Source organism: Aythya ferina (genome assembly GCF_964211825.1).
Source record: "Aythya ferina genome assembly, chromosome: 2".
Taxonomy (NCBI): Eukaryota; Metazoa; Chordata; class Aves; order Anseriformes; family Anatidae; genus Aythya; species Aythya ferina.
In genome coordinates, this window is record NC_140297.1 from 89784051 (window position 1) to 89807486 (window position 23436).

A 23436-nucleotide genomic window follows, 5' to 3' on the forward strand; every position below is an offset into this window, starting at 1 on the left:
ATAGTACAGCTATTATGAAATCAATTTCACTTCACAGGCATAATCTTAGGAAAACATTTTGATAAAGAAAATACACTTCCTTTACAGAATGAAAAAATCTTGTTATTCATATGAAAACTATTATTGGTATTAGAAAAGATGATGCACATGCTATCACGATTTTACCTCTGTGAACATTTATTGATTGATTTATTTAAAACTTACATTTAGTTCCCTTTCCCTGGAATGGAGACACTTTCAATTTTTTAGTTCTCCCAAAACAATGTTTGAGCTGTTAGAAGAAAAAAAATATTTCAATAAATTTAAAGTCATCACTTTACTACAGACTTTCCTTTCATAGAAATACATATAGTGATTACTTACCATTGGAGTCATGCATTTCAAAGTAGCAGGCTTGTCCATAAAATTTAAACTCTGCTTTTTGTTCAGTTCTATGTGAAATTAGTTAAAATAGTCACAAGTTTATCACTTGTATAGACAGATTATACTGCAGTGGGGCGAAAGCATGCTCACAACAGCTGATCCACATCAGATATATAATTGAATATATAATATTGTCTATTCTTAAAAATATATCACAAAATTAGTGGACATTGGTTATTTGAGAGCTAGTAAGCCATTACCTGGAAAAGACCTCGTAAAATAAACTGAGGAAAAAATATCTCTATTTTTTTTTCCTCGAGCAAATACTATTATAGAACAAGTACAGTCAATCCCAATCATATATGATTTAAAAATTAAAAAGATTAAAATACAATTTGATTTATTACTTCATTTGTTTTATGATGTAGCACAGATTAATGGTATATTCATCAGAGGTGAAACTTATCTACTGAAGAAACAGGACATATCAGGAATCCATATTAGGCTTAATTCAATTTAATGGTCACTTACTACAAAGTAATTGCTGGTGATATTTTTGATGAACATCAGTTCAACTTTTGAGAACCAAAATTTATCTTTTTTTTTTAAATTATTTTATTATTATTATTTTTTAGAATATGTTGGCCTGATTTTCTAGCTATGGTGTAATTTTGATTTTCTTCCCATTTTACACAGATATATTCTCCACATTCTACACAGATAGAAATACCCACAAAAACAGCACAAGGTGATGGGGTGGTGGGGTGGGGAGAGGAGGAATATCTGTATGCAATGTCAAGAAGCAAGTTCAGCTGAGGAGTGTGAGACTGTAGTTGTGAGACCTCAGAAAAATAGAAAAAGACAAGAAAGAATAACTTCTTTATGACGTCTAATCAACACAATCTCTTTATACTGTCAAATGAGAAATTCCTCTCTTCTTCAAAAAAATGCTGCAAACACAATATTATGGCATGATTACATTACATGTAATCATAATCTATCCAACCTACAACACAGAAATGTAGTCGAACAGAAATTTATCACTATTAACCCGATGTTTGTGTTTGAAAAACCTAAAGGTTGACTGAGATATGTTTATTCATGCTAATACATTGACTTCAGCAATACTGTTTGAGAAGTACTACTAATTGTATCAAATATTCTCCAATGTTAGAGAGCCAGTATATAGTTTTCAGCAAGCAATAAATTTTACTGCCATGTTCACAGACATGATACTGTAAAGCAAAATACTTTAACAACAGAGGAGAATGTGACACTGTGAAATTATTGGGAAAAGTATTCAACCACTTCTTAAGAACTCAGCTACCAGTGTAAGAAAAACTGGCTCCAATCATACAAATATTTTGCCCATAACATTTATTTTGGAAAGGTAGGTAGCACTCTATTTAACTCCTTCCCTCCTGAAGCATACTGCAGAATTCCAGCTATTTCTTAGCAATAGATGTAAAAAATATGTAGCCCTAGAAAAACAGCTGACAGTCACTGCCATTTCAAACTATCAGTTTTCCACATCTGAGCAGATGTTTCCTCCAAATACCAGCATTTTCCAGCTGAGCAGATGTTTCTGCTATTCTTCCTTTTTACTCAAATATAAACGTATCTGTGAAAATCTGTGAGGGGTCTGTATAGCCAGTATCAACAAACTGATGTGGTATGAGGTTCATTCAGTATTTTATTCTGCTTTGAAAAATGCTATGTGAGTTTAAAAATAATTATTATTGTTAGAGTAATAGAGATGTAGTATAGAAAGAAAAAGCTAAAGAGAACATCTCACAGACAGTCTTCAGGTAATACACTGAAAAGCATTCAACATCTACTTCAAAGTAAAAAAAAAAAAAAAAAAAAAAAAAAAAAGTTGGGAGAGCAAAAGTCAAAGTTAACAGTGCTTGACCCTTTCATTTCATATTCATGGGCTGCAGCAAATGAAGTAAGCCATCACAGCATAACAGGAATCTGAGGAATTTGACAGACTAATCTGCATATATCCAGAAAATGTCCCGTGTAGGTAGACTGACAGACTTTTATTTTTTCCTGCATAATTCATAACAAAGTATATTAGACAGGTAAAAGTACAGAGTTATCACAGGGTCTTGTAACTCTAGGCAGTGTTGCAACTAACTGGGCTCCAAGAGCTGGAAAAAAGCAAGTCAAAAGCAAGCTAACTAGTTGGCACCAAAACTAAGTCTTTCATGGATATGAATCAAGATGAACTCTGCTAGCTGCATTCAAGTCACTCAACATTTGTAGCAACACAAAGGGATGTGAAATTTGAGGTGCTAAGAACGTATATATCCCCCAAACTATTTTTGTTCTGCCATGTTTTGTCAAACCACTCAAAGCCATTAGTTGCTTTTCAGATTCATGAAGATTAGGCTGACAGAACTCATGAGGGAGTAACTACAAATGAAGAAATGACATTAGACCCATTTTCTCACTGCTTACATACAGACTTTGCAGATATCTTGCAACCTTTTGTTCTTTCCTGAAGTAGAAATTTCAACTGCTGACTGAACTACATGCCAAAACTATTCCTGTGATGGCAGAATTGCAATAAGTGACTGGAAAAGGAGCTCAAAGGAGAAGAAGGTCCTTACCTAAGACAGAATTACCTGGGTTCTTGGCATCATAAATCATGCTGAGAAACTGATCATCAGGTTTGAATACAAGAGAAGAGGATAAAAAACTATTTCTTGAGTCTGTTGATACTGATAAACAGATGACATTCCTTCCAGCCTCCATTTTTATCTACAGAGTGTAGGAATCTTTTATTAACTACCCATTAAAAACAAATTTAATGTCTAATTTGAAATCTTCTGAGATATATACCAACTTTTTTTTTTTCTTTTTTTTTTTTTTTTTTTCTTTTACATCTCTTTTTAAAGCTAAGGGGTGAAAGGTAGGTCTGTTCTAGCTTCCACCAAGGTGACAGCCAACATTACTACTTACTTCATTACAGAAGAGACTAGCTTTTGAGGCTGCTTTTTTTCAGAAACACTAGCTGTTGTTGTAATCGTTGCACAGTAAAAGTCAAGTTTCTGTCTTCTTAGGACTACGTGAAAGCAAAAGTCAAATGAGGTTTTTGTTCTTGTTCTAAAACTTTATCAGCAGAAGTTCTCAGAAATTCTTTCATGATGATGATGCAAGGACTATCCCATTTTAGATTCGTATACATTGCAGTCTCTATTTTTACTTTTAATTTGCATTTAGTTCTCTTTTCCTGAAATGAAATTACTCTGCTTGTTTTTAGTTTCTCTGAAATAACTAAATAAATTATAACCATGTTAATTAATGTAACCCTAGTAGGCCCTAGATGTTGACCTTGAAATTGTAAGTATCTTCAGAGAAGTGCTACTCTGCTCTTTGTCCCAGAGGAGAATGAATTCACTACTGCTTTATATATATATATATATATATTTTTTTTCTTTTTTTTAAAGTATACTTATTGTTATAAACAAATGCATACAAGTATTTAAACTCCTATTCCCGGTCCTTAGTCCAACTGTAACTAAGAGTTTTCAGTGGATCTGGAATTCTAACTCCTGTTGCAAGTTAAAAATAGATGCCATAAATCATGCAAAATAGTACATACTTTTTATAACAATCCCTCATTGCCATTGCCAATTGCTGACACCATGTCACTGCCACTTTTCTATTCCATTCTATTTCTCTTACAGAAACAAATGTTCAGGAACTGAGAAGAGAAAGTACTCCCCAAACAAAAATGTTCATTTTATTGTACTAAGGGTTTTAGCAGTTGTTCAGTACCATATGCTCATGCCAGACAGTACTGGGTATACTTAGTTTCAAACATATCCTCTTTGAAATCAGGGAAATTATTTGCACTCTTAGTTATGCCCATGGTTAAACACCGATACTGAACCCTACAATAAAATCAGTGTCATCTCAGATTTGTTTAGATCATCATGGATTCTGACCTTAAATGTGTCTCCTTTGTAATACGTATATCTGTAAAAATGATTGTGTTTGTAATGAAACATGAAATAATCTTAGATAATCACAAGCAGAGGTAGCAGAGAATTTGAGAAAACAAATAATGAGAGATTAGAAACAGCTTACTACAGGAAAGGGGACTCCATGGCAGATTTCCTTTTTTGATACCTGGCCTAGTGCTGAAGAGTTGATTTTCCAGATAACTCACAGGTTATATGCATGACGACATGCGAAATTGTCTTTGAGTGTTGCACAATGTATTTATTTCCCCTGAAGTCAGTTCAGAAACAACGAGGACAAACATGGCAGGTGTTAAATAAACAGAGTTTAAAAAAAACAACAAACAAACAACAAAACAGACACACAAACAAAATTCAAACCAAACCAACCCCCCCCCCAAAAAAAAAAAAAAACACAAAAAAACAAACAATAAAAACAAACAAAAAATAAACAAACAAGAAAAACAAACAAACAAACAAAAAACCAATCATTTCACCATTTTTCTATCTCTATTGTTATCTACACAACTGTATACTAAGATCTTTCCTGTTCTTTTAGTAACATTACAGAAATATTAGGCATTCAATATGCTATTGCTATGTATGTACTTACATCTCTTCTTTTCTTTTAGCTATTTAAAAATTAACACTTCAGACTTACCTACAGAACGAAACTAGTACATGAAGGTCTGGTATGGAACCCCACATGAGTTCCCTGAGAAGCAGAATCACACTCATTCTATTCTACTTGTGTGATATAACTTTAGTTGGTAGTTAGCCACAATAAAGATTGCAGATGGGCCACACAGTTAGGAAAGAAAGATATTTAGAGAGAGGCAGAGATGTTGAGAGGAAGAAAAGAGGAAGAAAAAAAAGAAGCTGTTTATAAGTTCATGTCAGCTCACTCAAATTCTTTTTCATTGCTACACAATCAGGCAGCTCGCACTGGGTCATCAGAGATTGCAGCATATGTGACAGGGCCTGCTTTTGACATAACTGATGGGATTTCCTTGCTTCAGAACACAACTCATTTGTTACTTGACACATACAGCAAAGCAGAGGACATTTTTTTTTTTTTTTTTTGATGAGCAGGAAGCTTCTTGTGTATGGTGCACTACTGCATTATGAAAATCCTTTGCATCACTTATAAGTAATATCACTATGATAATTTAAAAGAATGGCTAGAATTTTCTGCTGGTTTGAATAGATGAATGCTGAAGCAAAAAGAACGGAATTTCGTTTACAATAGCAAAAAATTTGGCTCAAGCATAAGAATGAGGATAAATTCTTCCCCACTCCTAGAGTGAGAATAAATTATTAGAAGAATCCAAGCTTTATCCAGAAGTTTATGCCTAAAAACTGTTGTTTTTCAACTTATTCAAATTCAGGGAGAGGCAAGATGTGGTTGCTTTTGTTGCGCTTTTTTTTTTTTTTTTTTTTTTTTTTTTCCCAGACTATCTTGAAAGCTCAGTGCTATTAGTATTTTCTTATTCTCTGAACAGGAATTTTCAGTTTGAATAAACAATTAATGATAAAGATATTCCAGACACATAAGCTTCTTCACAGTTACAGGAACAATTAATCCTGCATTGCTGATGATAAAACCAGATGTCATTTGAAGAGAAGCTGATGAAGATTTCTGGTCTTGTAAAGAGAAGACTCTGCTTCAAAACCTTAATTTTACTTTATCACAAGGAAGTTGCCATCATACTATTTGGCAGTCCAGCTTGCTATTCTGTCTGTGTGGTTGTTACAGTCTGATCCACCTCCCGGAAGTTTGTTGCCCCACCTACTTACAAATGCTTCCATCTTGGAATAAAACTGCCTAGTGTGTTGAAAAGGGAATGTTAACTGCCACAGATGGTATTCCTAGCCCTTTGCACATAGGCAAAGTTTTTGCATCAACAGCAACATATATATATATAACAAATCAGAATGCTACTTCTGCTTCCAGTCCTATTTCTACTGGTGTTATTCACTCAGCTTCTACTGTTGTCAATAACACAGAGGGAGGTTTTTGGCCACCCAACTGAAGCCCTTGCAAGGGAGCTGCATCTCCCGAGAGAATGGGGAAAATGGGGAAGAGGAAGAAGAAAACCCCTTTTAAACATGACTATATGGCTATGATCTATCTATTTTCTCCATTTCGTCCTGTGCAAGTGAAAAGAAGAGTTAAAGATATTTTATCAGCGATCAAATGAAGCCAAGAACTTACAGTAGGTCTCACAGTAAACTAGACATTCAGATGGTTCAAAGCCCTTTATTAGAATACGGATTTATAGTATACAATACTGTTGGAGAATATGGTTAGACAGCACTGTGCCTGTCCAAAGCTCTGTCAAAATTACAGTTCGAAGACCTGTATTAGTGTCCAATTTAATTCTTCACATGCATACAATATGTACTGATCAGTGATCATTTTACACCTGAAAAATCTTACAACAAAAAGGAATGACATTTTATATTTATGACTTAAAGCACACCTCAGAATGTTAAAAAATATCTGAGAAACAAACAAACAACAACGAACAAACAAACAGCAATTTAGAATGTGAATAAGATGGAATTGATGCAGGATTTCACACAGATCCTTCAAAATACATTCTAGTGATCCACCATTTTTAAACCACTACACTGGCTGTAGGGGTGATAAACATTTTATTATTATTATTATTATTATTATTATTATTATTATTATTACTATTTATTTGTATCAAAGGAACAGGAAGGGTGAAGGCTTTGAGTTGTACCTTTTGATTTGCTCTTACAATTTAAAATGTCACCCCAAAGTCTCTGTCTTGTGCAGATCAGAAGTTGTTGCCCCAAACCTTGGCAAACAGAAGAAAATATGTGTCAGCTCCTTAACTGTCTTAATTCACAGCACTGAACATTGAATGAAGTCACTGGACTACAACAGATGATAAACTAAAGCATCAGTTTATTAAATTAAGGTAGATAAAGAGATGGCATGGGGTTTGCTCCTGTTACTCCTTCTGTTGGGGGTTTAATTTCCATAAAATGGGGAGGTAGATAGATGGAGGCACTAACATCTTAAACTGCTCCAGCTAAAGTCATTAAGAGCTCGTGAGTCATAGTCCTTAGACAGAGGGATGTTTTGTTAATCAGTCATTGTTCTAATCTCTATAACAAGTGCATTATCCACCAGGCAAACAAAGGATTAGAAGAATGGTCCCTGCCTCAAAACACTTAGAATCTAGGAATCAGACAGAGGAAGACAGACTCATCCAGTCAGATGAGTACAGATAAAGGGGAACTTAGGTGAGTTCCATGAAAATATCTCTTATGTAAATGATATAAATAGAAAGAAATCAGGTTGACTGTAAGTCAAACATAAGCCTAAGACATGTCAGGTGTAAAAAGTGAGCAAAGGGATTGAATATCTCATGCTGAAATATTTACAAAGAATGACAATTTTCCTTCTGTCTATGTTATAATAACCCTTCTTGTATGTGCTTTTTGGTATGACAGTACTGTTGAAGAAGATAGAGGAATATTAACTATCATCCCATTCATTTTATTTTATTATTTATTTATTTATTTATTTATTTATTTTTTCTGATTGATAAAAGGATGAACAGGGTGAAAAAAGCAGGAGAAAAATGAGTTCAATTATATATATATTTTTTTCAAATAAATCTTTTTTTACTGCAACTTAATAGTATCTTTCAGAAATGTCTCTGTTTAATTACAATGACACATATATCAAGTATACACACATTTATGTATATTACAAAAATTCTGAGCAAAGCATGCTAGAGCCAGCTTTAGCTAAAAGAGTAGAAGGTGGTTGCTAACAACAGTCAATTCAAGAAGAATTTTAATTAGCAAGTGAAGTTACTACATTAATTTAGGGTGGAGCATAGCTATATGCAGGTTAAGGGATGAGGATGGGATACTATAAGTCAGTCAGAAAAAATCTGCATTTACTTTGGAATCAACCATTTCACACAAGTTAATATAAATGTATCAGTTTACACGTTTTTCTGTCTCATATTTAAAAAAAAAAAAACTTGACATTTTTATATCCATGTTTATCAGGAATAGAATGAGGGATAAAGGTGCCCCGTGCTGTAGCTAACAGTGGTGTTTCACCTATTATGTACAAGCAACCCCTTTCCCTAAAACTACTATCTCACTAAAAATGAAACAGCTGAAGTCAATGTATTACTTAGACATGTGAAGAGGCAGCCAATATAGGAAAAAAAAAAAAAAAAAAAAAAAAAAAAAGAGAGAGAGATAATTTCAGGCTCAGGAATAAATAAATAAACATAAATAACTAAATAAAAGGAGGAAGAGAATTAGGATAAAATTGGTAATGTGTGAAGATTTGTGACTGAAAGCCCCAGATGCAGAGAATGTCATTCTCCTCGGAACAAGAAATCACTTGGGGAAGTTCTAGTACAAGACAAAAAAACCTTTTTAATAGTATAGTAAATGCCTAGTAGCGGAACTAGTTATATTTGTACATCTTCTAAATACTTCAGAGACAAGAAGGACTCACTATATCATTGGCTGAGCACATGAAAAGTGAGGTAGCTGGGCACTAAAAAATGTTTAAGATGCTAGAAGAAAGAATTTGCATAACTAAAAATTAAAGTTGTGTGTTAGGTTCAAAGATCATTTTGACTCTGACACACTCGACCCTGCTAGTAAGTAAAATATTTTTTTTTTTTCTGAGCTACATATTAATGCAATTTAAACCAAGTTACACTATTAAAAGAGAAGGAAATGCACTGATGGAAATGATAATTGTAAATGACAGGATAAAGGAGATGAGAGAGAGCAAAAATTATCCTAGAGGTGGAATAAGCCAATTACACGTCTTCCTGAAGAAAATGTGTTCAAACTCAGCAGTTATTTTTACACTATTCTCACCAGAATGGTATGAAAATCTACAAATGTTGATCACTTCCCACGTCAGCTATACATATAGGGAACTTACCCCCTCCCTAGTGTCTGCTCAAGTTAAAAGGACATGGTCAGATCATTTTGATGATATCATTCTCATCTTTCATTTTAAGAATTACATTAGAGGTCATTTTAGCTTCTTCATAGTGAATGATGCCCTAATTAGGAGCCTAGGTAGTAGTTAAGAGTTAAAGAATTAATAATGAACAAAAGCGCTGTCTGAAGAATTAAAAAGAAAACTATGACCCTCAGATAGGTTGCAGAGGAAGAACAAGACTTATTTTTTGACTTGGGTATGGGTTGATGCAAGGAAAGATGTAGAAAACAGCCTAAATGTAAAATCCCATGAATGTTCACACCAGCATACCCATAATTGCACTTCTGGCCATCTTGGCATTATGAAATTGCAGAGCTCATGAACAGTTACATTAATCTGTCTTTCTTACTTCATATTGATAACAATTGCCCTTCCATAGATTTATTCTGACTTGTTCTGGACAACTGCCTTAAGCCATTTTACAACATGCCACCAATGTTTGAAGTCTCCTCAGGTTTTTCCTCTTCCAAGTATTTCATCACAAGTTTGAATTAGAACATGGCTTTAGATATAACTGGAAGTGAATTCAAGGCTGTGACCTGTCCCAGCCCAGAAAGAGCTGCAGGAATTATTGTGGCATAAATCTCTGTCAGAGTTCTCTCTGCTGCTCAGGGTTGGAAAATTCTCATTTTCTTTTGACCTCGGACAGTACTGAAAACCTCCATTTGCCTGGTCATCTCACTTACAGAAAGTTAGGGAACAGTAATATAGCTAGGGATCCCAGCCCTCTCCCTCACCTACTCCCTGGGTAACACAGACAGAAAAGATCAGTGATATGGAAATGAACAGAGCTACACACTGTCTGCAAAGTCTAAGTAGGCTTCATGGAAATGTAATACATAGCCTATTCCAAATTCCCATCAATTTCTAAAGTTCCACCAGTTGGAAGCAGTAATTTCATTCCAAAATTCTAAAAACAAAACAAAACAAACAGCAACAACAACAAACAATCAAACAAAAACAGAAGATCAGATACATTTTTTCTGTTATTTAAGATGAAGTTATTTGCCCATCGTGGTGTGGTACACTCACCCAAGACAGTGATGGGCAATTCAGACTATTTTATATTGATAGAAATCTGACTACTGTATAGCTAATGGGAAAAGCTGTGCTGGAAGAAAATATCTACATTAGGAGGCTTGAACATAATGCCTAACACTTTTATTGATCACTTCCTCAAAATCAAACACAAGTGATTGATCCTTGAAATAAATATGAGAAGTAGTTCCTCTGAGGAATGAAAGGTAGACCTTACATTTGTTGAAGGGAAATTATCTTCCCCAGAATGTGTATATATTCTAGCCATACAGGATAACTATAGTTAACGGTTATTTCTGCAGTACAGAATAAAAATAATAATAAATAAATAATAATAATAATAATTAAAAAAAGTAACTATTAATGGGACAGAAAGGAAGAATCTATTTCAAATCTTTGTGAAACATATTCAAATAAAATTTCCGAATCAACCATTTTCACCCACTTTTTTTTTTTTTTGACATAAAAATGCAAATACCTTCTAATAAATTTAATGATTAATGAATTTCCACAATAAAATTAAGGCAGTAACTCTTACATATTTTAGATGGAAATCATGCTAAATTATGGTTTCATGTTGTTTGAACTAGGATTGACAGAAGGCTGTTTCAAATATAACAGTATATATAGCAAATGTGATTGTTGCAAAACAGAAAACCATGCACTTCAAAATGGCAGATGTCAGCAAAATATCCTGTAGGAAAAAAAAATAAAAAATGAAGCTGACAATATTTTAACATATATTTGATTTCAGAAGCCAGTAGCCCTGCTGGTATTCAAGACAAGGAAAAAGGACACACACACTCGCCCACTTCCCAATATATATACAGAGATAGTTCATCATCATGTAATAGATATAAAGAATCTAGAACAGACTTCTGTGTGACTGGCTGTATTTTCCCTGTACTGGTCAGCACGAAACCAGGACTATACTCAAACATTATTCTTCCCTTGTGATCAGTGGCTTATTGCTTAAAGAAAACTGAAAGATACCCTCATTTAAAAGTACATGCTTATTAAAAAATTCAAGCAGTGTTTTTGAACTCACATATTCACTCTAGTATTTATGTAATACACTCATTGTAAGTGAACCTGCAAGAATGTATTTATTTATTCATTTATTGAGGAATTAGGTCCTGAGGGTAAGAATGTTGTAGGCTATTAAATCCCAGTGACTTTACAGGTCTCAGCAAGCAAAAGGTATGCCAAACTTGCTACATTTCAATCCTTGCAGATGTAAACTACTTCACACCCAACATGATGAAGTGTACCAGGTGATCTTACAAGTAGAGGATTCTAAAACTGTAGGGCCTGAAGCAGCTGCTTAACTTACAAATTTCTGTTTTGTCCAGATGTGAAAAATAAATGAGCAAAATCATGAAGCCAATATTAGCTTTCCTCTGCCTGGTTCATAAAATCCCATATATTTTTATACAAACTTTGTCTGATCAATATCCTAGTGAAAGCAATGATATATATTAATTCAAGGACTATATTCATGGCATGCAGTGAATAACAAGCTTTTTGATCAGTTAGGGCTAACTAGCAATTTATAACTTCAGCTGATAATTATGCACATTATGCAATGTTTTATACTTAGATGCTCTAAAATTAATTTCATTAACTGGACAAAATTGATGCTCCATCATTTGGTCCATACACTATGAGCTATGAAATGTGCTTCAACATTTGTGACAGAGATTATTTTATTAATTTGAACAATAAGCTCACAATTATTTATTGCTATTGTTCTCTTCTCTCTGTTTTCCTGGCATTTAACTAAAAGACATATTAGAATAAATCACAGGTTCAAAGAGTTTAATGGCATGAATTACTCTTGTAATATTGAACAGAGCCATATCTCATGATAGTATGCCTTTGGCAAAGCAGCATTTGTTTACAGAAGGGCAAATGTTTCATGAGCATTTGCTCTTCTTGATGTGTGTCAGTGACAGAAAACAAAACAAAACAACAACAAAAAAACATGTAGGGATTCACTACTCTCAGCTATAATTTAACTGGATCCCAATGGCTGATAGGCCAAAATGTGGGAAACCCTGACCCACACATCAGGTACAGCTCAACCAACATTGCAGAAATAAAATATGCATTCATACTACCATTAGTCCTCTGGGTTATTGTCTTTGAGGGTAACATAATTTTAGTCCAGCTTCGCCCACTACTCTTGACCTGCAATAAAATCTATTTTAACTGTTATTATGTTAATTAGAAGATGATGTTAGAAATAACAGGGAAATGAGCAACTGATTTAGCAAATCCACAACCAGATCAACAGTGTTTTACTTATACTACTCCTCACACTTCCAGTGATACTATTTAAGTGCCACTCAGAAAAGTACACCAGACACAGATCTTTATGAAAAGTCCAAATTCGGATATTCCATATTTTTGAGACATTTGGATTTAGATCTCTAGCTTTCTTCTGACTTACGTCTAAAAATAATGCAACAAAACTCTGTTTTAAAATGTATATTTTGTGTATATATATATATATAAAACATATGTATATATGTATTACATGTATATTTAAAATGCCATATTATTTACAACTTTTGCTCTTCCAAAATCTAAAGTGATTCTTGGGTTCATGAAAGAAGAAATTAAGATAATTTATGTATCTACTGAAAAAAAAAAAAAAAAAAAAAAAAAAAAAAAGTCAAGCCTTGGTATATTTAAACTACAGTTATATTTCTTAAAGCATCATGGAAAAGATGAAAGTTCACCTAACCACCATATTTGTCACTGTGGATTGCAAATCAACTTTATTGAGGGTGAGATATTACTGAAAATATATCATTTGCATTTGGCAGCATTTTGGAAACTCTTTAATCAGTGTATGCCTCTCTGATATGACATTTGGATATACTAACCAGTTCCTGAAACCATACAAAGGACACGGTACAAAAGACATGCCTAAAATGATTTCCAGCAATCCTAAGAGCCTTTCTTCACTTAGAAGATGAATTTGTGTTAGTATTACCCCAACATTTTCTCTATGTTCTCTATTGCTTTATCTTGCACTTGCTGCATGTACTTTAACCTAAATTCCTCCCAAGATAAACAAACTAGTTTACAGAAGAACATTCTTGCAGAATGTGATATAATTTGGAGGGAGATCATTATTTATACAGTAACTGAACATTATATAAAAAAAGTTTACAATGTACATGCAATATATGACCCCTAATTTTTGGACCTATGGATTGTAATACTGGAAAGGAAAAACAAAACAAAAATCAAAGAATGCTTTTTCTGAAAATATTATGGTGCTGCTTATCTGCCAATGAGTAGTTTAAGACAAATATTTTTTTTTATTCTAAGGTTTCTCTTCCTTTAAAGTTACAGATTTAAAATTAACACTACAGTTTTAAAAATCTCAAATTGTAATACTATTAATTGTTAAATAAAAAATAAAATAAAAAAAAAAAACTTTAAAAATTTCCATGAAATTCTTGTATTTATCCTTATTTCCTTATTTGCATTTTCTAAATGTTATGTAAAGAAAATCTCCAAAGACATCCCTGGAATTGTTTTTAGCATTATATTTCCCTAATTCAAACATAAAGATATTTAAATAGAAAAAAAAAAAAAAAAAAAAAAAAAAAAAAGTGAAAATAATTCAATATAATATAAACTATTCTAACACTAAAATAGATTCAGTAACTACGCTATGCTACTTAGGGAAATAAAATCTTCTATAAAAATCTGTTAAATGACAAATTTTATATCTATATAAAAGACAGAATAAAGCCACTCCATGATAAAACCAAAACTAGAAATTAAACCTGACCCTTGTATACCAGCTTGTAAATAGTAGCTGTACAAGAACAAACCACAGGAAGAACTTGTAGCAAATTTTCTTGTTTGTTTGCCTGTTCCTTATACAGAACAAGTGATTTGAGAAACCCAGCAAATTACTGCAGCATAGTGTAGACAGTAGCACTGTAGAGACAGGCAAGAAGCAAATAGGTTTGTTCTTGTCTACCTTTTATACCTAACTAGGCATAGACTTCCTTTGGACTTCTTGGAAAATGTTAATTATATGTTTGTGACATGTCTCTATTTAAAAGTTAATATTCATTCTGAAGTTCTGTTCAAATGTGGATAATTTACATATTACTGTTACTTAGAAACTCTTGGGTGTGTTACAGAGGACTGTCTTCTATGACAACTACACTATGACATACCATATATTTACATGACTACATGACATACCATATATTTACATGATAAATACAAGAAAGGTCTGTTCACAGATCTGGGATTTGGTTTAAATACCCCTTTGAAGGAAAAAAAATAGTAAAGGGAGAAGCCAAAATACTTCTTGATACAGTTATAAACATAGTTAGCAGATCAAAAAATATTTTACTGATAAATGCCTGAAAACTTAAAAAAATGAGCAGTTGTCTTTATTCCTTTCCTTTCCTTTCCTTTCCTTTCCTTTCCTTTCCTTTCCTTTCCTTTCCTTTCCTTTCCTTTCCTTTCCTTTCCTTTCCTTTCCTTTCCTTTCCTTTCCTTTCCTTTCCTTTCCTTTCCTTTCCTTTCCTTTCCTTTCCTTTCCTTTCCTTTCCTTTCCTTTCCTTTCCTTCCCTTCCCTTCCCTTCCCTTCCCTTCCCTTCCCTTCCCTTCCCTTCCCTTCCCTTCCCTTCCCTTCCCTTCCCTTCCCTTCCCTTCCCTTCCCTTCCCTTCCCTTCCCTTCCCTTCCCTTCCCTTCCCTTCCCTTCCCTTCCCTTCCCTTCCCTTCCCTTCCCTTCCCTTCCCTTCCCTTCCCTTCCCTTCCCCTTCCCTTCCCCTTCCCCTTCCCCTTCCCCTTCCCCTTCCCCTTCCCCTTCCCCTTCCCCTTCCCCTTCCCCTTCCCCTTCCCCTTCCCCTTCCCCTTCCCCTTCCCCTTCCCCTTCCCCTTCCCCTTCCCCTTCCCCTTCCCCTTCCCCTTCCCCTTCCCCTTCCCCTTCCCCTTCCCCTTCCCCTTCCCCTTCCCTTCCCCTTCCCCTTCCCCTTCCCCTTCCCCTTCCCCTTCCCCTTCCCCTTCCCCTTCCCCTTCCCCTTCCCCTTCCCCTTCCCCTTCCCCTTCCCCTTCCCCTTCCCCTTCCCCTTCCCCTTCCCCTTCCCTTCCCCTTCCCCTTCCCCTTCCCCTTCCCCTTCCCCTTCCCCTTCCCCTTCCCCTTCCCCTTCCCCTTCCCCTTCCCCTTCCCCTTCCCCTTCCCCTTCCCCTTCCCCTTCCCCTTCCCCTTCCCCTTCCCCTTCCCCTTCCCCTTCCCCTTCCCCTTCCCCTTCCCCTTCCCCTTCCCCTTCCCCTTCCCCTTCCCCTTCCCCTTCCCCTTCCCCTTCCCCTTCCCCTTCCCCTTCCCCTTCCCCTTCCCCTTCCCCTTCCCCTTCCCCTTCCCCTTCCCCTTCCCCTTCCCCTTCCCCTTCCCCTTCCCCTTCCCCTTCCCCTTCCCCTTCCCCTTCCCCTTCCCCTTCCCCTTCCCCTTCCCCTTTCCTTTTCATTGTATGTATTGTTGATGAGAAGATAAATGTGCTTTTTGGGGCTGCAATGGAATTCAGTATTCAATTTAATATTGAATTATTCACATAAGAATCGTTTACAGGATTAAATGCTTTTAAAAGTAATCAGTTGTGAAAAGTCCAACAGTAGTATGGACTGCTTATAACACTATCAGCACTTCATTATAGAATTGATGCCTGTAATGATTGATAACATTCATCTTTTTCAAATAAACAACATAGTAATAAATTCTATTAGTCATGTATTAAACCTGTTATAATAATAATTTTATTTATGGCATAACCAAATCAAACTTATGATTTTTACCTCAAATAATATGTTTCAAATTCTGGATTTCTCTCTCTTTTTTTTTTTTTTTTCTTTTATCATAAGAAGTTATCATTGAGACTTGATGTGTAAGACTAAATCTCCATGTTCTTCATGTGCCAATATTTCAACTTAACTAATGTAGTTCTGAATGTTTTTATTCTGATAAGACGCTTAAAATATAAAGCTATGTTTTGAGAAACAATATAGGCAATTTTTTTCATAGATTTCTAAAAAAAAAAAAAAAAAAAGAAAATTCTATTGCTCAAAATAAATAGTTGAAATATTTAGTATTCTGTTTTCCCATTGTAAATCTGTTTTCCCACAAATTTTACAATTTACAAATTCCCACAGTATCTCTTCTGTTTTACAAGGAAATACTCTGTAGCTACTAGATTTTTTTTTTTTTTTTTTTTGCTAGTAGGCAATGATGCTGGAAATGATTTTGTAAAGAATGCTTTGAAATGGAAGGTGTTTGGATGTGTTCTTGGTATATAGTTTCACTATATAACATTGTTTTGTTTGTTTTTTTTTAAAAAAAAAACAGTCAAGAAACAAAAGCAAAACAAAAGAGAAAACTTCCCTGGGACTGAAATACTTTGTATGTGTTGTTATTTGCAGTGCATGCCAAGACATTCATGGGCACCAGAGCCAACCTGGCGAGCTTATTAAATATATAAATGTATATGTTTAAAACAGCCTTATAAGGAGCATTGGAAATCTGCAAGATGAGCGAATATCTTATAACTTCTTCCGCAGGTGCGAGGATAGCTACAAGCCATGGACTTTCTGTCCTGCTTCTTGTTTGTGGCTTTGTGAAGGGTGCTTTGCTTTAATCTAAAAGTGCTGACTTTTTCCAATATCACTTTCTCTTCTTAAAGCAAAGAGCAAATCGCCTGTAAAATCCACGGAGCGGACAGCAAAGTTGACCCTAACCTCCAACCACCACTCTGCACCCAATGTACTCTAAATCTCTACACAAGGAGCACCTTCTTCAGGAAGTACAAACAAAAATACTAAATAAATAAATAAGTAAATAAATATTATAAAAAGAAGAGGATACCACATGTTTTCTTGATATATCTTATTTTCTTTGGCGTATCACTGATCTTTTATTTGAAGAGAACTGGTGTGATGTAATCAAATGTTTTGTAACAGCAAGACATAGTTTCTTTTTCTTTCGGCAAGGAGAAGCCTCATCTTTGACTTATCAGGGGTTGGTCTGCGAGTCATCGGTATTTTAGAATTAACCATGGATGATATTTGGTTTCACAAAGAACTGTTCCAGCCTAGAAGCAAACAGAGGCCAATTAATGAGACAAAATATAATGATTCAACATTGACCTAATAAAAAAAAAAAAAAATCACAAACTTTGCCAAAAAATCAAAACAGATTTTTTTTTTGTTTGTTTGTTTTGTTTTTGTTTGTTGGTTTGCTTGCTTGCTTGCTTTTTGTTGTTGTTGCTTGGTTTGGTTTGGTTTGGTTTGGTTTGGTTTGGTTTGGTTTGGTTTGGTTTGGTTTGGTTTGGATAGGCTTGTTTTTTTTCCTGCATGAGGAATAGAGAGGAGAAAAGATATTCTACAAAGCAGTTAAGCAGACTATAGAACATTGCTTTTGTAAAATAAATTAGATTTATTCTTTTTATTTGGTTTGTTTGTTTGTTATTCTCCTCCCCCACCCCCCTTTTTTATTTTTTTCTACTGTTTTGTTGTTGTTGTTTGTGGTGGTGGTGTGTTTTTTTTTTGATTCCTTTCTTGTTCAATGGTGGCAATTGCAGATTTAGGCCAACCCCTGATGACTGCGTGGAGGTTTATATATATACATCTTTTTTTTTGTGTGTGTGTGTTCTATATTTCAGTGTGTTTTCTCTAATTTTGCAACTCCTGTATATGCAAAACTAACTTAAATTCTGTAAATTGCTTACAGTCTCTGTGATATAACTTCCAAGTAGACATACTCTGGTCCCCATGCAAGCCAGTTTTTAATATTACCTATATGTTGTGCCACCAGTAAACATCTTTTCTTTTCTTTTCTTTTCTTTTCTTTTCTTTTCTTTTCTTTTCTTTTCTTTTCTTTTCTTTTCTTTTCTTTTCTTTTCTTTTCTTTTCTTTTCTTTTCTTTTCTTTTCTTTTCTTTTCTTTTCTTTTCTTTTTTCTCTTCTCTTCTCTTCTCTTCTCTTCTCTTCTCTTCTCTTCTCTTCTCTTCTCTTCTCTTCTCTTCTCTTCTCTTCTCTTCTCTTCTCTTCTCTTCTCTTCTCTTCTCTTCTCTTCTCTTCTCTTCTCTTCTCTTCTCTTCATTAATTTTTAGTTTGTAATTCAGTACTGTGTGGATTTTGTAAATCATACCTTCATTTCCACTGGTTTGACCCCTTTCAGCCCTCTGTTTACTCTGTAAATGCACATTAAAAATTGTTATGGTCTCTAGACAATGAATTACTTTAGTTTTGTGTATGTTGTATTGGAGTTCAGTTGCTGAAAGCTCTTTTAATTTGTGATGTTTATAGAGAATGAAGTGATTTGATCACTAGAGACTGTAAAATGCAGGTTTACAGTCAGATTCTGCATGTAAAGTAAGGTTAGAAAAGGAAAACAGACAAATAAAACAAGATGGCTTGAAGGATATTTATTCAGCAAAGACTGTTAGGAAAGTGTATTTATTAAACCGACAAATTGACAAACTCCTTTCAAATAGCCAAAGAAAAATCTTTTTTTTTTTTATTTTATTTTTTTTCTTTTTTTTTTTTTTTTTTCTGGAACTCTATTGTCACTGCTCATTGATATTCTTAATTAAAATACTTTATGTCTGAGAACTAAACATGAAAATTTTGCTGTTGACTATAGCAATATGCATTACATGAAGTACATTTATTAATGCAGGAAAGAAAATTTGCTTCCATCTGCAGCTGCAATCAAGAAGGATTTTTTTCTTGTTCCCATCCTTCCACTGGTGCTGAACAATCCAAGCCCTTTCATCTATTAGCATAGACAATTACGTACATCATATGCTTATTATGATCTATTTACAACAGCATAAAGTAGCTGCTGTGTAGTCAACTGAGAGATTTCTCCACTTTTTGAAGTAATACAAAGAAGAAGTAAAAATTATGTTTAATATCTCACCTATCCATGGCTTATAGTCCTAATATTTTATTTCAAAATGTCCAGAAGAGCCCATTCTTGCATTCCCTTAAGTCTTCCCTCATTATTTTCATAGTAGAAAAAAATAAATATGATACAGAATCAAAGATTAACACTAATGTTTTGTAAGAGGGTAACGTATTAGTGCAGATGTTATTCCCCTTAATCATAAGCTTGACTGGGAATGGTCAGTCTTTGGTTTTAGAAAAGTCTTAGCATTTATAAAGAGAATAAAATATGGTTGAACTCAGATAAATGAGGAATAATTATCAGGAGAAAAAAAGGAGAACGTTCTTTTATTTCAACACTAAGTTAGTAACTCATTAGAGATACTGCATATTGAAAATGTCGCTGAAGTAAGAATAGTTTATCATCCTACTGATAAATTATTTTTTGTTTAAAGTAGAACTCGTCCCGATTCAAGTATTTTGAATTAAACACAGTATTTTGGATTGAAGAGAAAGTAAAAGAAAAAAGAGTCAAAGTTCTTTGAAACTCATTTTCAGAATGCACTGTGCAAACAAAATTTCAGAACTCTGGAGGAAACGCCCCATTTTCCCTGTGCAATAGTCATCTATGAATGCATGTTGTGAGAATCTCCCATTTGTCATTTGGAAACGTATGTTTCCACTGATCTCAATAGGAACCAAATGCTTAACATCATACATATTTCATATGTTTACATGTAACTTGTATATTGAATATTCTGGTATGCATGTAGTCAAGTAGACAACCATCAATTACAAACACAGCATTACATAAAAAAATTTTCAGAAGTATTTTAGCCACATATTATTAAAGTTATGTTCTGCTTATTATGTTAACCTAATATGTGTTTTTTTTTTTTTTTTTATACTATTATCTACTTAGGTATAAATCACCATGTATTAGGAAATGAGATGAAAGAACCAACTGAAACTAAAAGCAGGATTCTAGACTACTGAGAATAATGTGATGTAACAACTTAGATGTTACCAAGGGAAGTGCCATATTGTGATCTGCTTTTCATGGTGTCAGAGAAAAAAAAAAAAAAAACAAAAAAAGATAAAGACAAGGGTGATAGACAATCAATGTCACGTTTGAAAAAACTTTGAATTTTGCATGAGATGCTAAGGTATTATTATACTAGTTCTCCTCCTTCTTTTCCTCTTCCTTTCCTCCCCGCCTAAGATAATAAACCCAAACTCTTCAGATGAGGCAGGTCCAACCTTTCTGATTACAGATGTAGATGTTAGGTTTATAGCTTCTACCAATCTGTGTGGATGTTGTAACATCTTCTAAAAGGAGCAATTATGTTGTTTCAAAATTTTATGATGTTACTTAAGAGCTGTTTAGAAATCAGCTTCTAGTTCCAAGGAATCCTCAAAAGGAAGTTAAGACAAAAGCCCCTCTCCCACAAATTTAGATGCAAATAATATTTGATATAGTAATGGAACTGCAGTTGTTTTCTGTCCCCTGTCTCCAGTTCCATCATTTAAGCTTAACATTAATAGAAAAAAGTAAAATTTATTATTATTATCATTACCTGGCTTATTTATTTATTATTATTATTATTATTATTATTACCTGGCTCATGCTTCTCGCTTCTCACTTGGTGTCCTCAAGACCTCATTAGTTCTTCAATTCTACAAATTCTTAATATATTTCCAATGTTTTTTGTTTTTAATAGAAGAGTAAATGTGAGTATGAAGCACTTCTGTATTTCAAGGTATATGTCATCTGAATACAGCACACACATTTTGAGCTGTTATGTCTTGTGAACCTAAAAGTAACATATTCCAGCTCCATTAAATAACATTAAATAACAATATTCTACTATTCCAGCTACCTTTTCTGTTACTAGCAAAAAAATCTTGGAGTTAGAATTGATGATCCTTATGGGTACCTTCTAACTCAGGATATTCTATGATTTTATGAAATCTACAGTACTTCTGCAATACTAACAAAGATTGTTACTGCTACAGAACCTGTTACATAATTTCTCCTCTGGTTCAATGGTTACCAATATTCTTTTAATCTCTGGAACTTCATGTGTGCAAATTGTTGCATAATGTGTTTGACATTGTCTTTCTTAGTTATCTATTGTAGATTCTTCAACGAAATGTATGGAACGGGAGGATTGCTCAGCCCATAGATTACAAAAAAAAAAGCTTGGCAGATTGATTTAGGACTGACTGTTTCTTCCTCAGAACTTGTGTTGAGAACAGTACTAGAAAACTTGAATGATAACCACCAAATCTTATCAATTATTATTATTTGTTTAATTCTCAGAGTTTAATATTTATATTAGAGCAGTGGCCACTGGGGGAGTGGGGGGTGGGGTGGGAGGGATATTAGTGCTAACTTAATATTTTTTCAGTATTAAGCTTTTATCTGCTTAATAATAAGTAAACTCTACAGTGATGTCATCCTTTAATTCACAATTAAAAGCAAACAAACAAACCTACAGACTCCACTGATGGCACTCCTCAAAGTCTTTGTTGGGGTGGGAGGAGGGAGTCGGGGTGGAGAGAGAAAGAGAGAGAGAGACAATAATTCAAACCTTTGTTATCTGCCATATGGGGAAACATTTGCCCCTGACATTACTATTAGTAAATGTCAAAAGTTGTTTAAAAAGCTAAAAGCATTAAGGACCAAGAATGGGATCAACATATTTTGTGATATAAATTTTTAAAGGTTAATCTTCTGTGATTAGCTTAACTGAACAATGCTAAGCACAAAGTAAATTGCCTAATGCGTGTTATCATAAATGGCTTCAGTCTTTCATTCTAAGCTTCCTAATATTGATTTATTTGATTTCACAGTCATAAACTTTGCACATACTTCATATAGATGAAATATTATATATTGTCCTGTTTTTCATCTAAATAACAGAGGGAGATAGAAGCAAAGAATAAAGCTAAGTTTGTCTGTAATAATGAATACAAACAATTCATAGAGATATTTGCAAAGATATAGAAAAAGTATACTTTCTCAAGAATCAAGTGTAATTGAAATCTTATTTCATTTTCTCCTATTTTGTGCTTTTCATGCCAACACATCAGTCTAAAGACTACAAGAATAATGTAATTCTGACTACTCAATTCCTACAAGGTGAAAGAAGACAAAATAATGTCTTATTTGTTATGTAAGCAGAAAAAAAAAATAAAGAAAGAATATTTTCATTTGACAAGCTAAATGTTTACAGTGTTCTATCAACTCAAACTCTCTTTCCTGTTAAGTTTATGGGGAAGGAGCAACAGAGAAATTGGTCTGTGTTGGCAGCTGATTGTCATCCTACAGTCTTCTATACACTTCACAGATATAATAATTTTCCCTGTAACTAACAGTGACAGATTTGTTTGAGTTTGGAAATTATAAATACTTGCAGCTCAGTATATTTTTCCACACTATTATAAAAGTCACAAGAAATGGCAACAAATAAAGCTATAAACAAGTCTGGAAGAATATCATAAAACAAAGATTCAAAATATGTCAAACATTTTGATCAAAATGGCTTTTGGTGGACAATTCCTTTAAAGTTTTGTTGCTCCCCACTCTCTCAGTCCAATAGTATGGATTTGAATCCCAACTGTATCATGCTGATAGTACAGAAGACCCTCAGATGGGAGCCAATGAAATTTCCATTCATTTAAATGCTCCTTTACTTTAACATAATGGCATAGAAAGAGGTCTTATGTGCACAGACTATTTACAGTTACAGCTCATAAGGAAGCCGAAATGTGCATAATAGAATATTAATTTATTTCCTCTACTTATATACTGTGAATGAACTTGAAAAACAAGAGAGAAAATTGTTTTTGAGAACTAGCTGCTTAAAATAAACTATTTCATATAAATCTTTGAAGAAGCAAAGTCTCAAATATTTCTTATTAAAAAAGACTTTTATAACTATGACCTTTTAAGTTATATGGCTTTTAGATTTTTAAGCACTTAGGTATATTCTATATGAAATCAGTGTATGTAATATTGGAAGGAGGAGATGATTACTTTTGTTACTTCTGATAGAAATTTACGTTAGTTGCTGCTGATTTTGGTACTGATTTCCAGTACCAAATGATTTAACA

General features: G+C 33.9%; 1 protein-coding gene across 11 annotated transcripts in view; it reads left to right on the forward strand.

Moving 5' to 3' along the window:
* VSTM2A (V-set and transmembrane domain containing 2A) overlaps positions 1–23436 on the forward strand; it is a 193003-nt gene that overhangs the window by 8369 nt on the left and 161198 nt on the right. Inside the window, exon 5 of one of the 11 annotated variants that reach the window (XM_084507858.1) lies at positions 17113–17903. The exons of 3 other annotated variants lie outside the window; for them this stretch is intronic. In XM_084507858.1, coding sequence (XP_084363984.1) covers positions 17113–17201 — 89 coding nt within the window. In that variant the 3' untranslated portion in view covers positions 17202–17903. Of the gene's footprint in view, positions 1–2872; positions 3203–11152; positions 12863–13229; positions 14026–16852; positions 16969–16990; positions 17904–20239; positions 20383–23436 lie in introns of those variants that run through there. 7 more of the 11 variants (XM_084507855.1, XM_084507854.1, XM_084507856.1 and 4 more) reach the window with 7 other exon arrangements.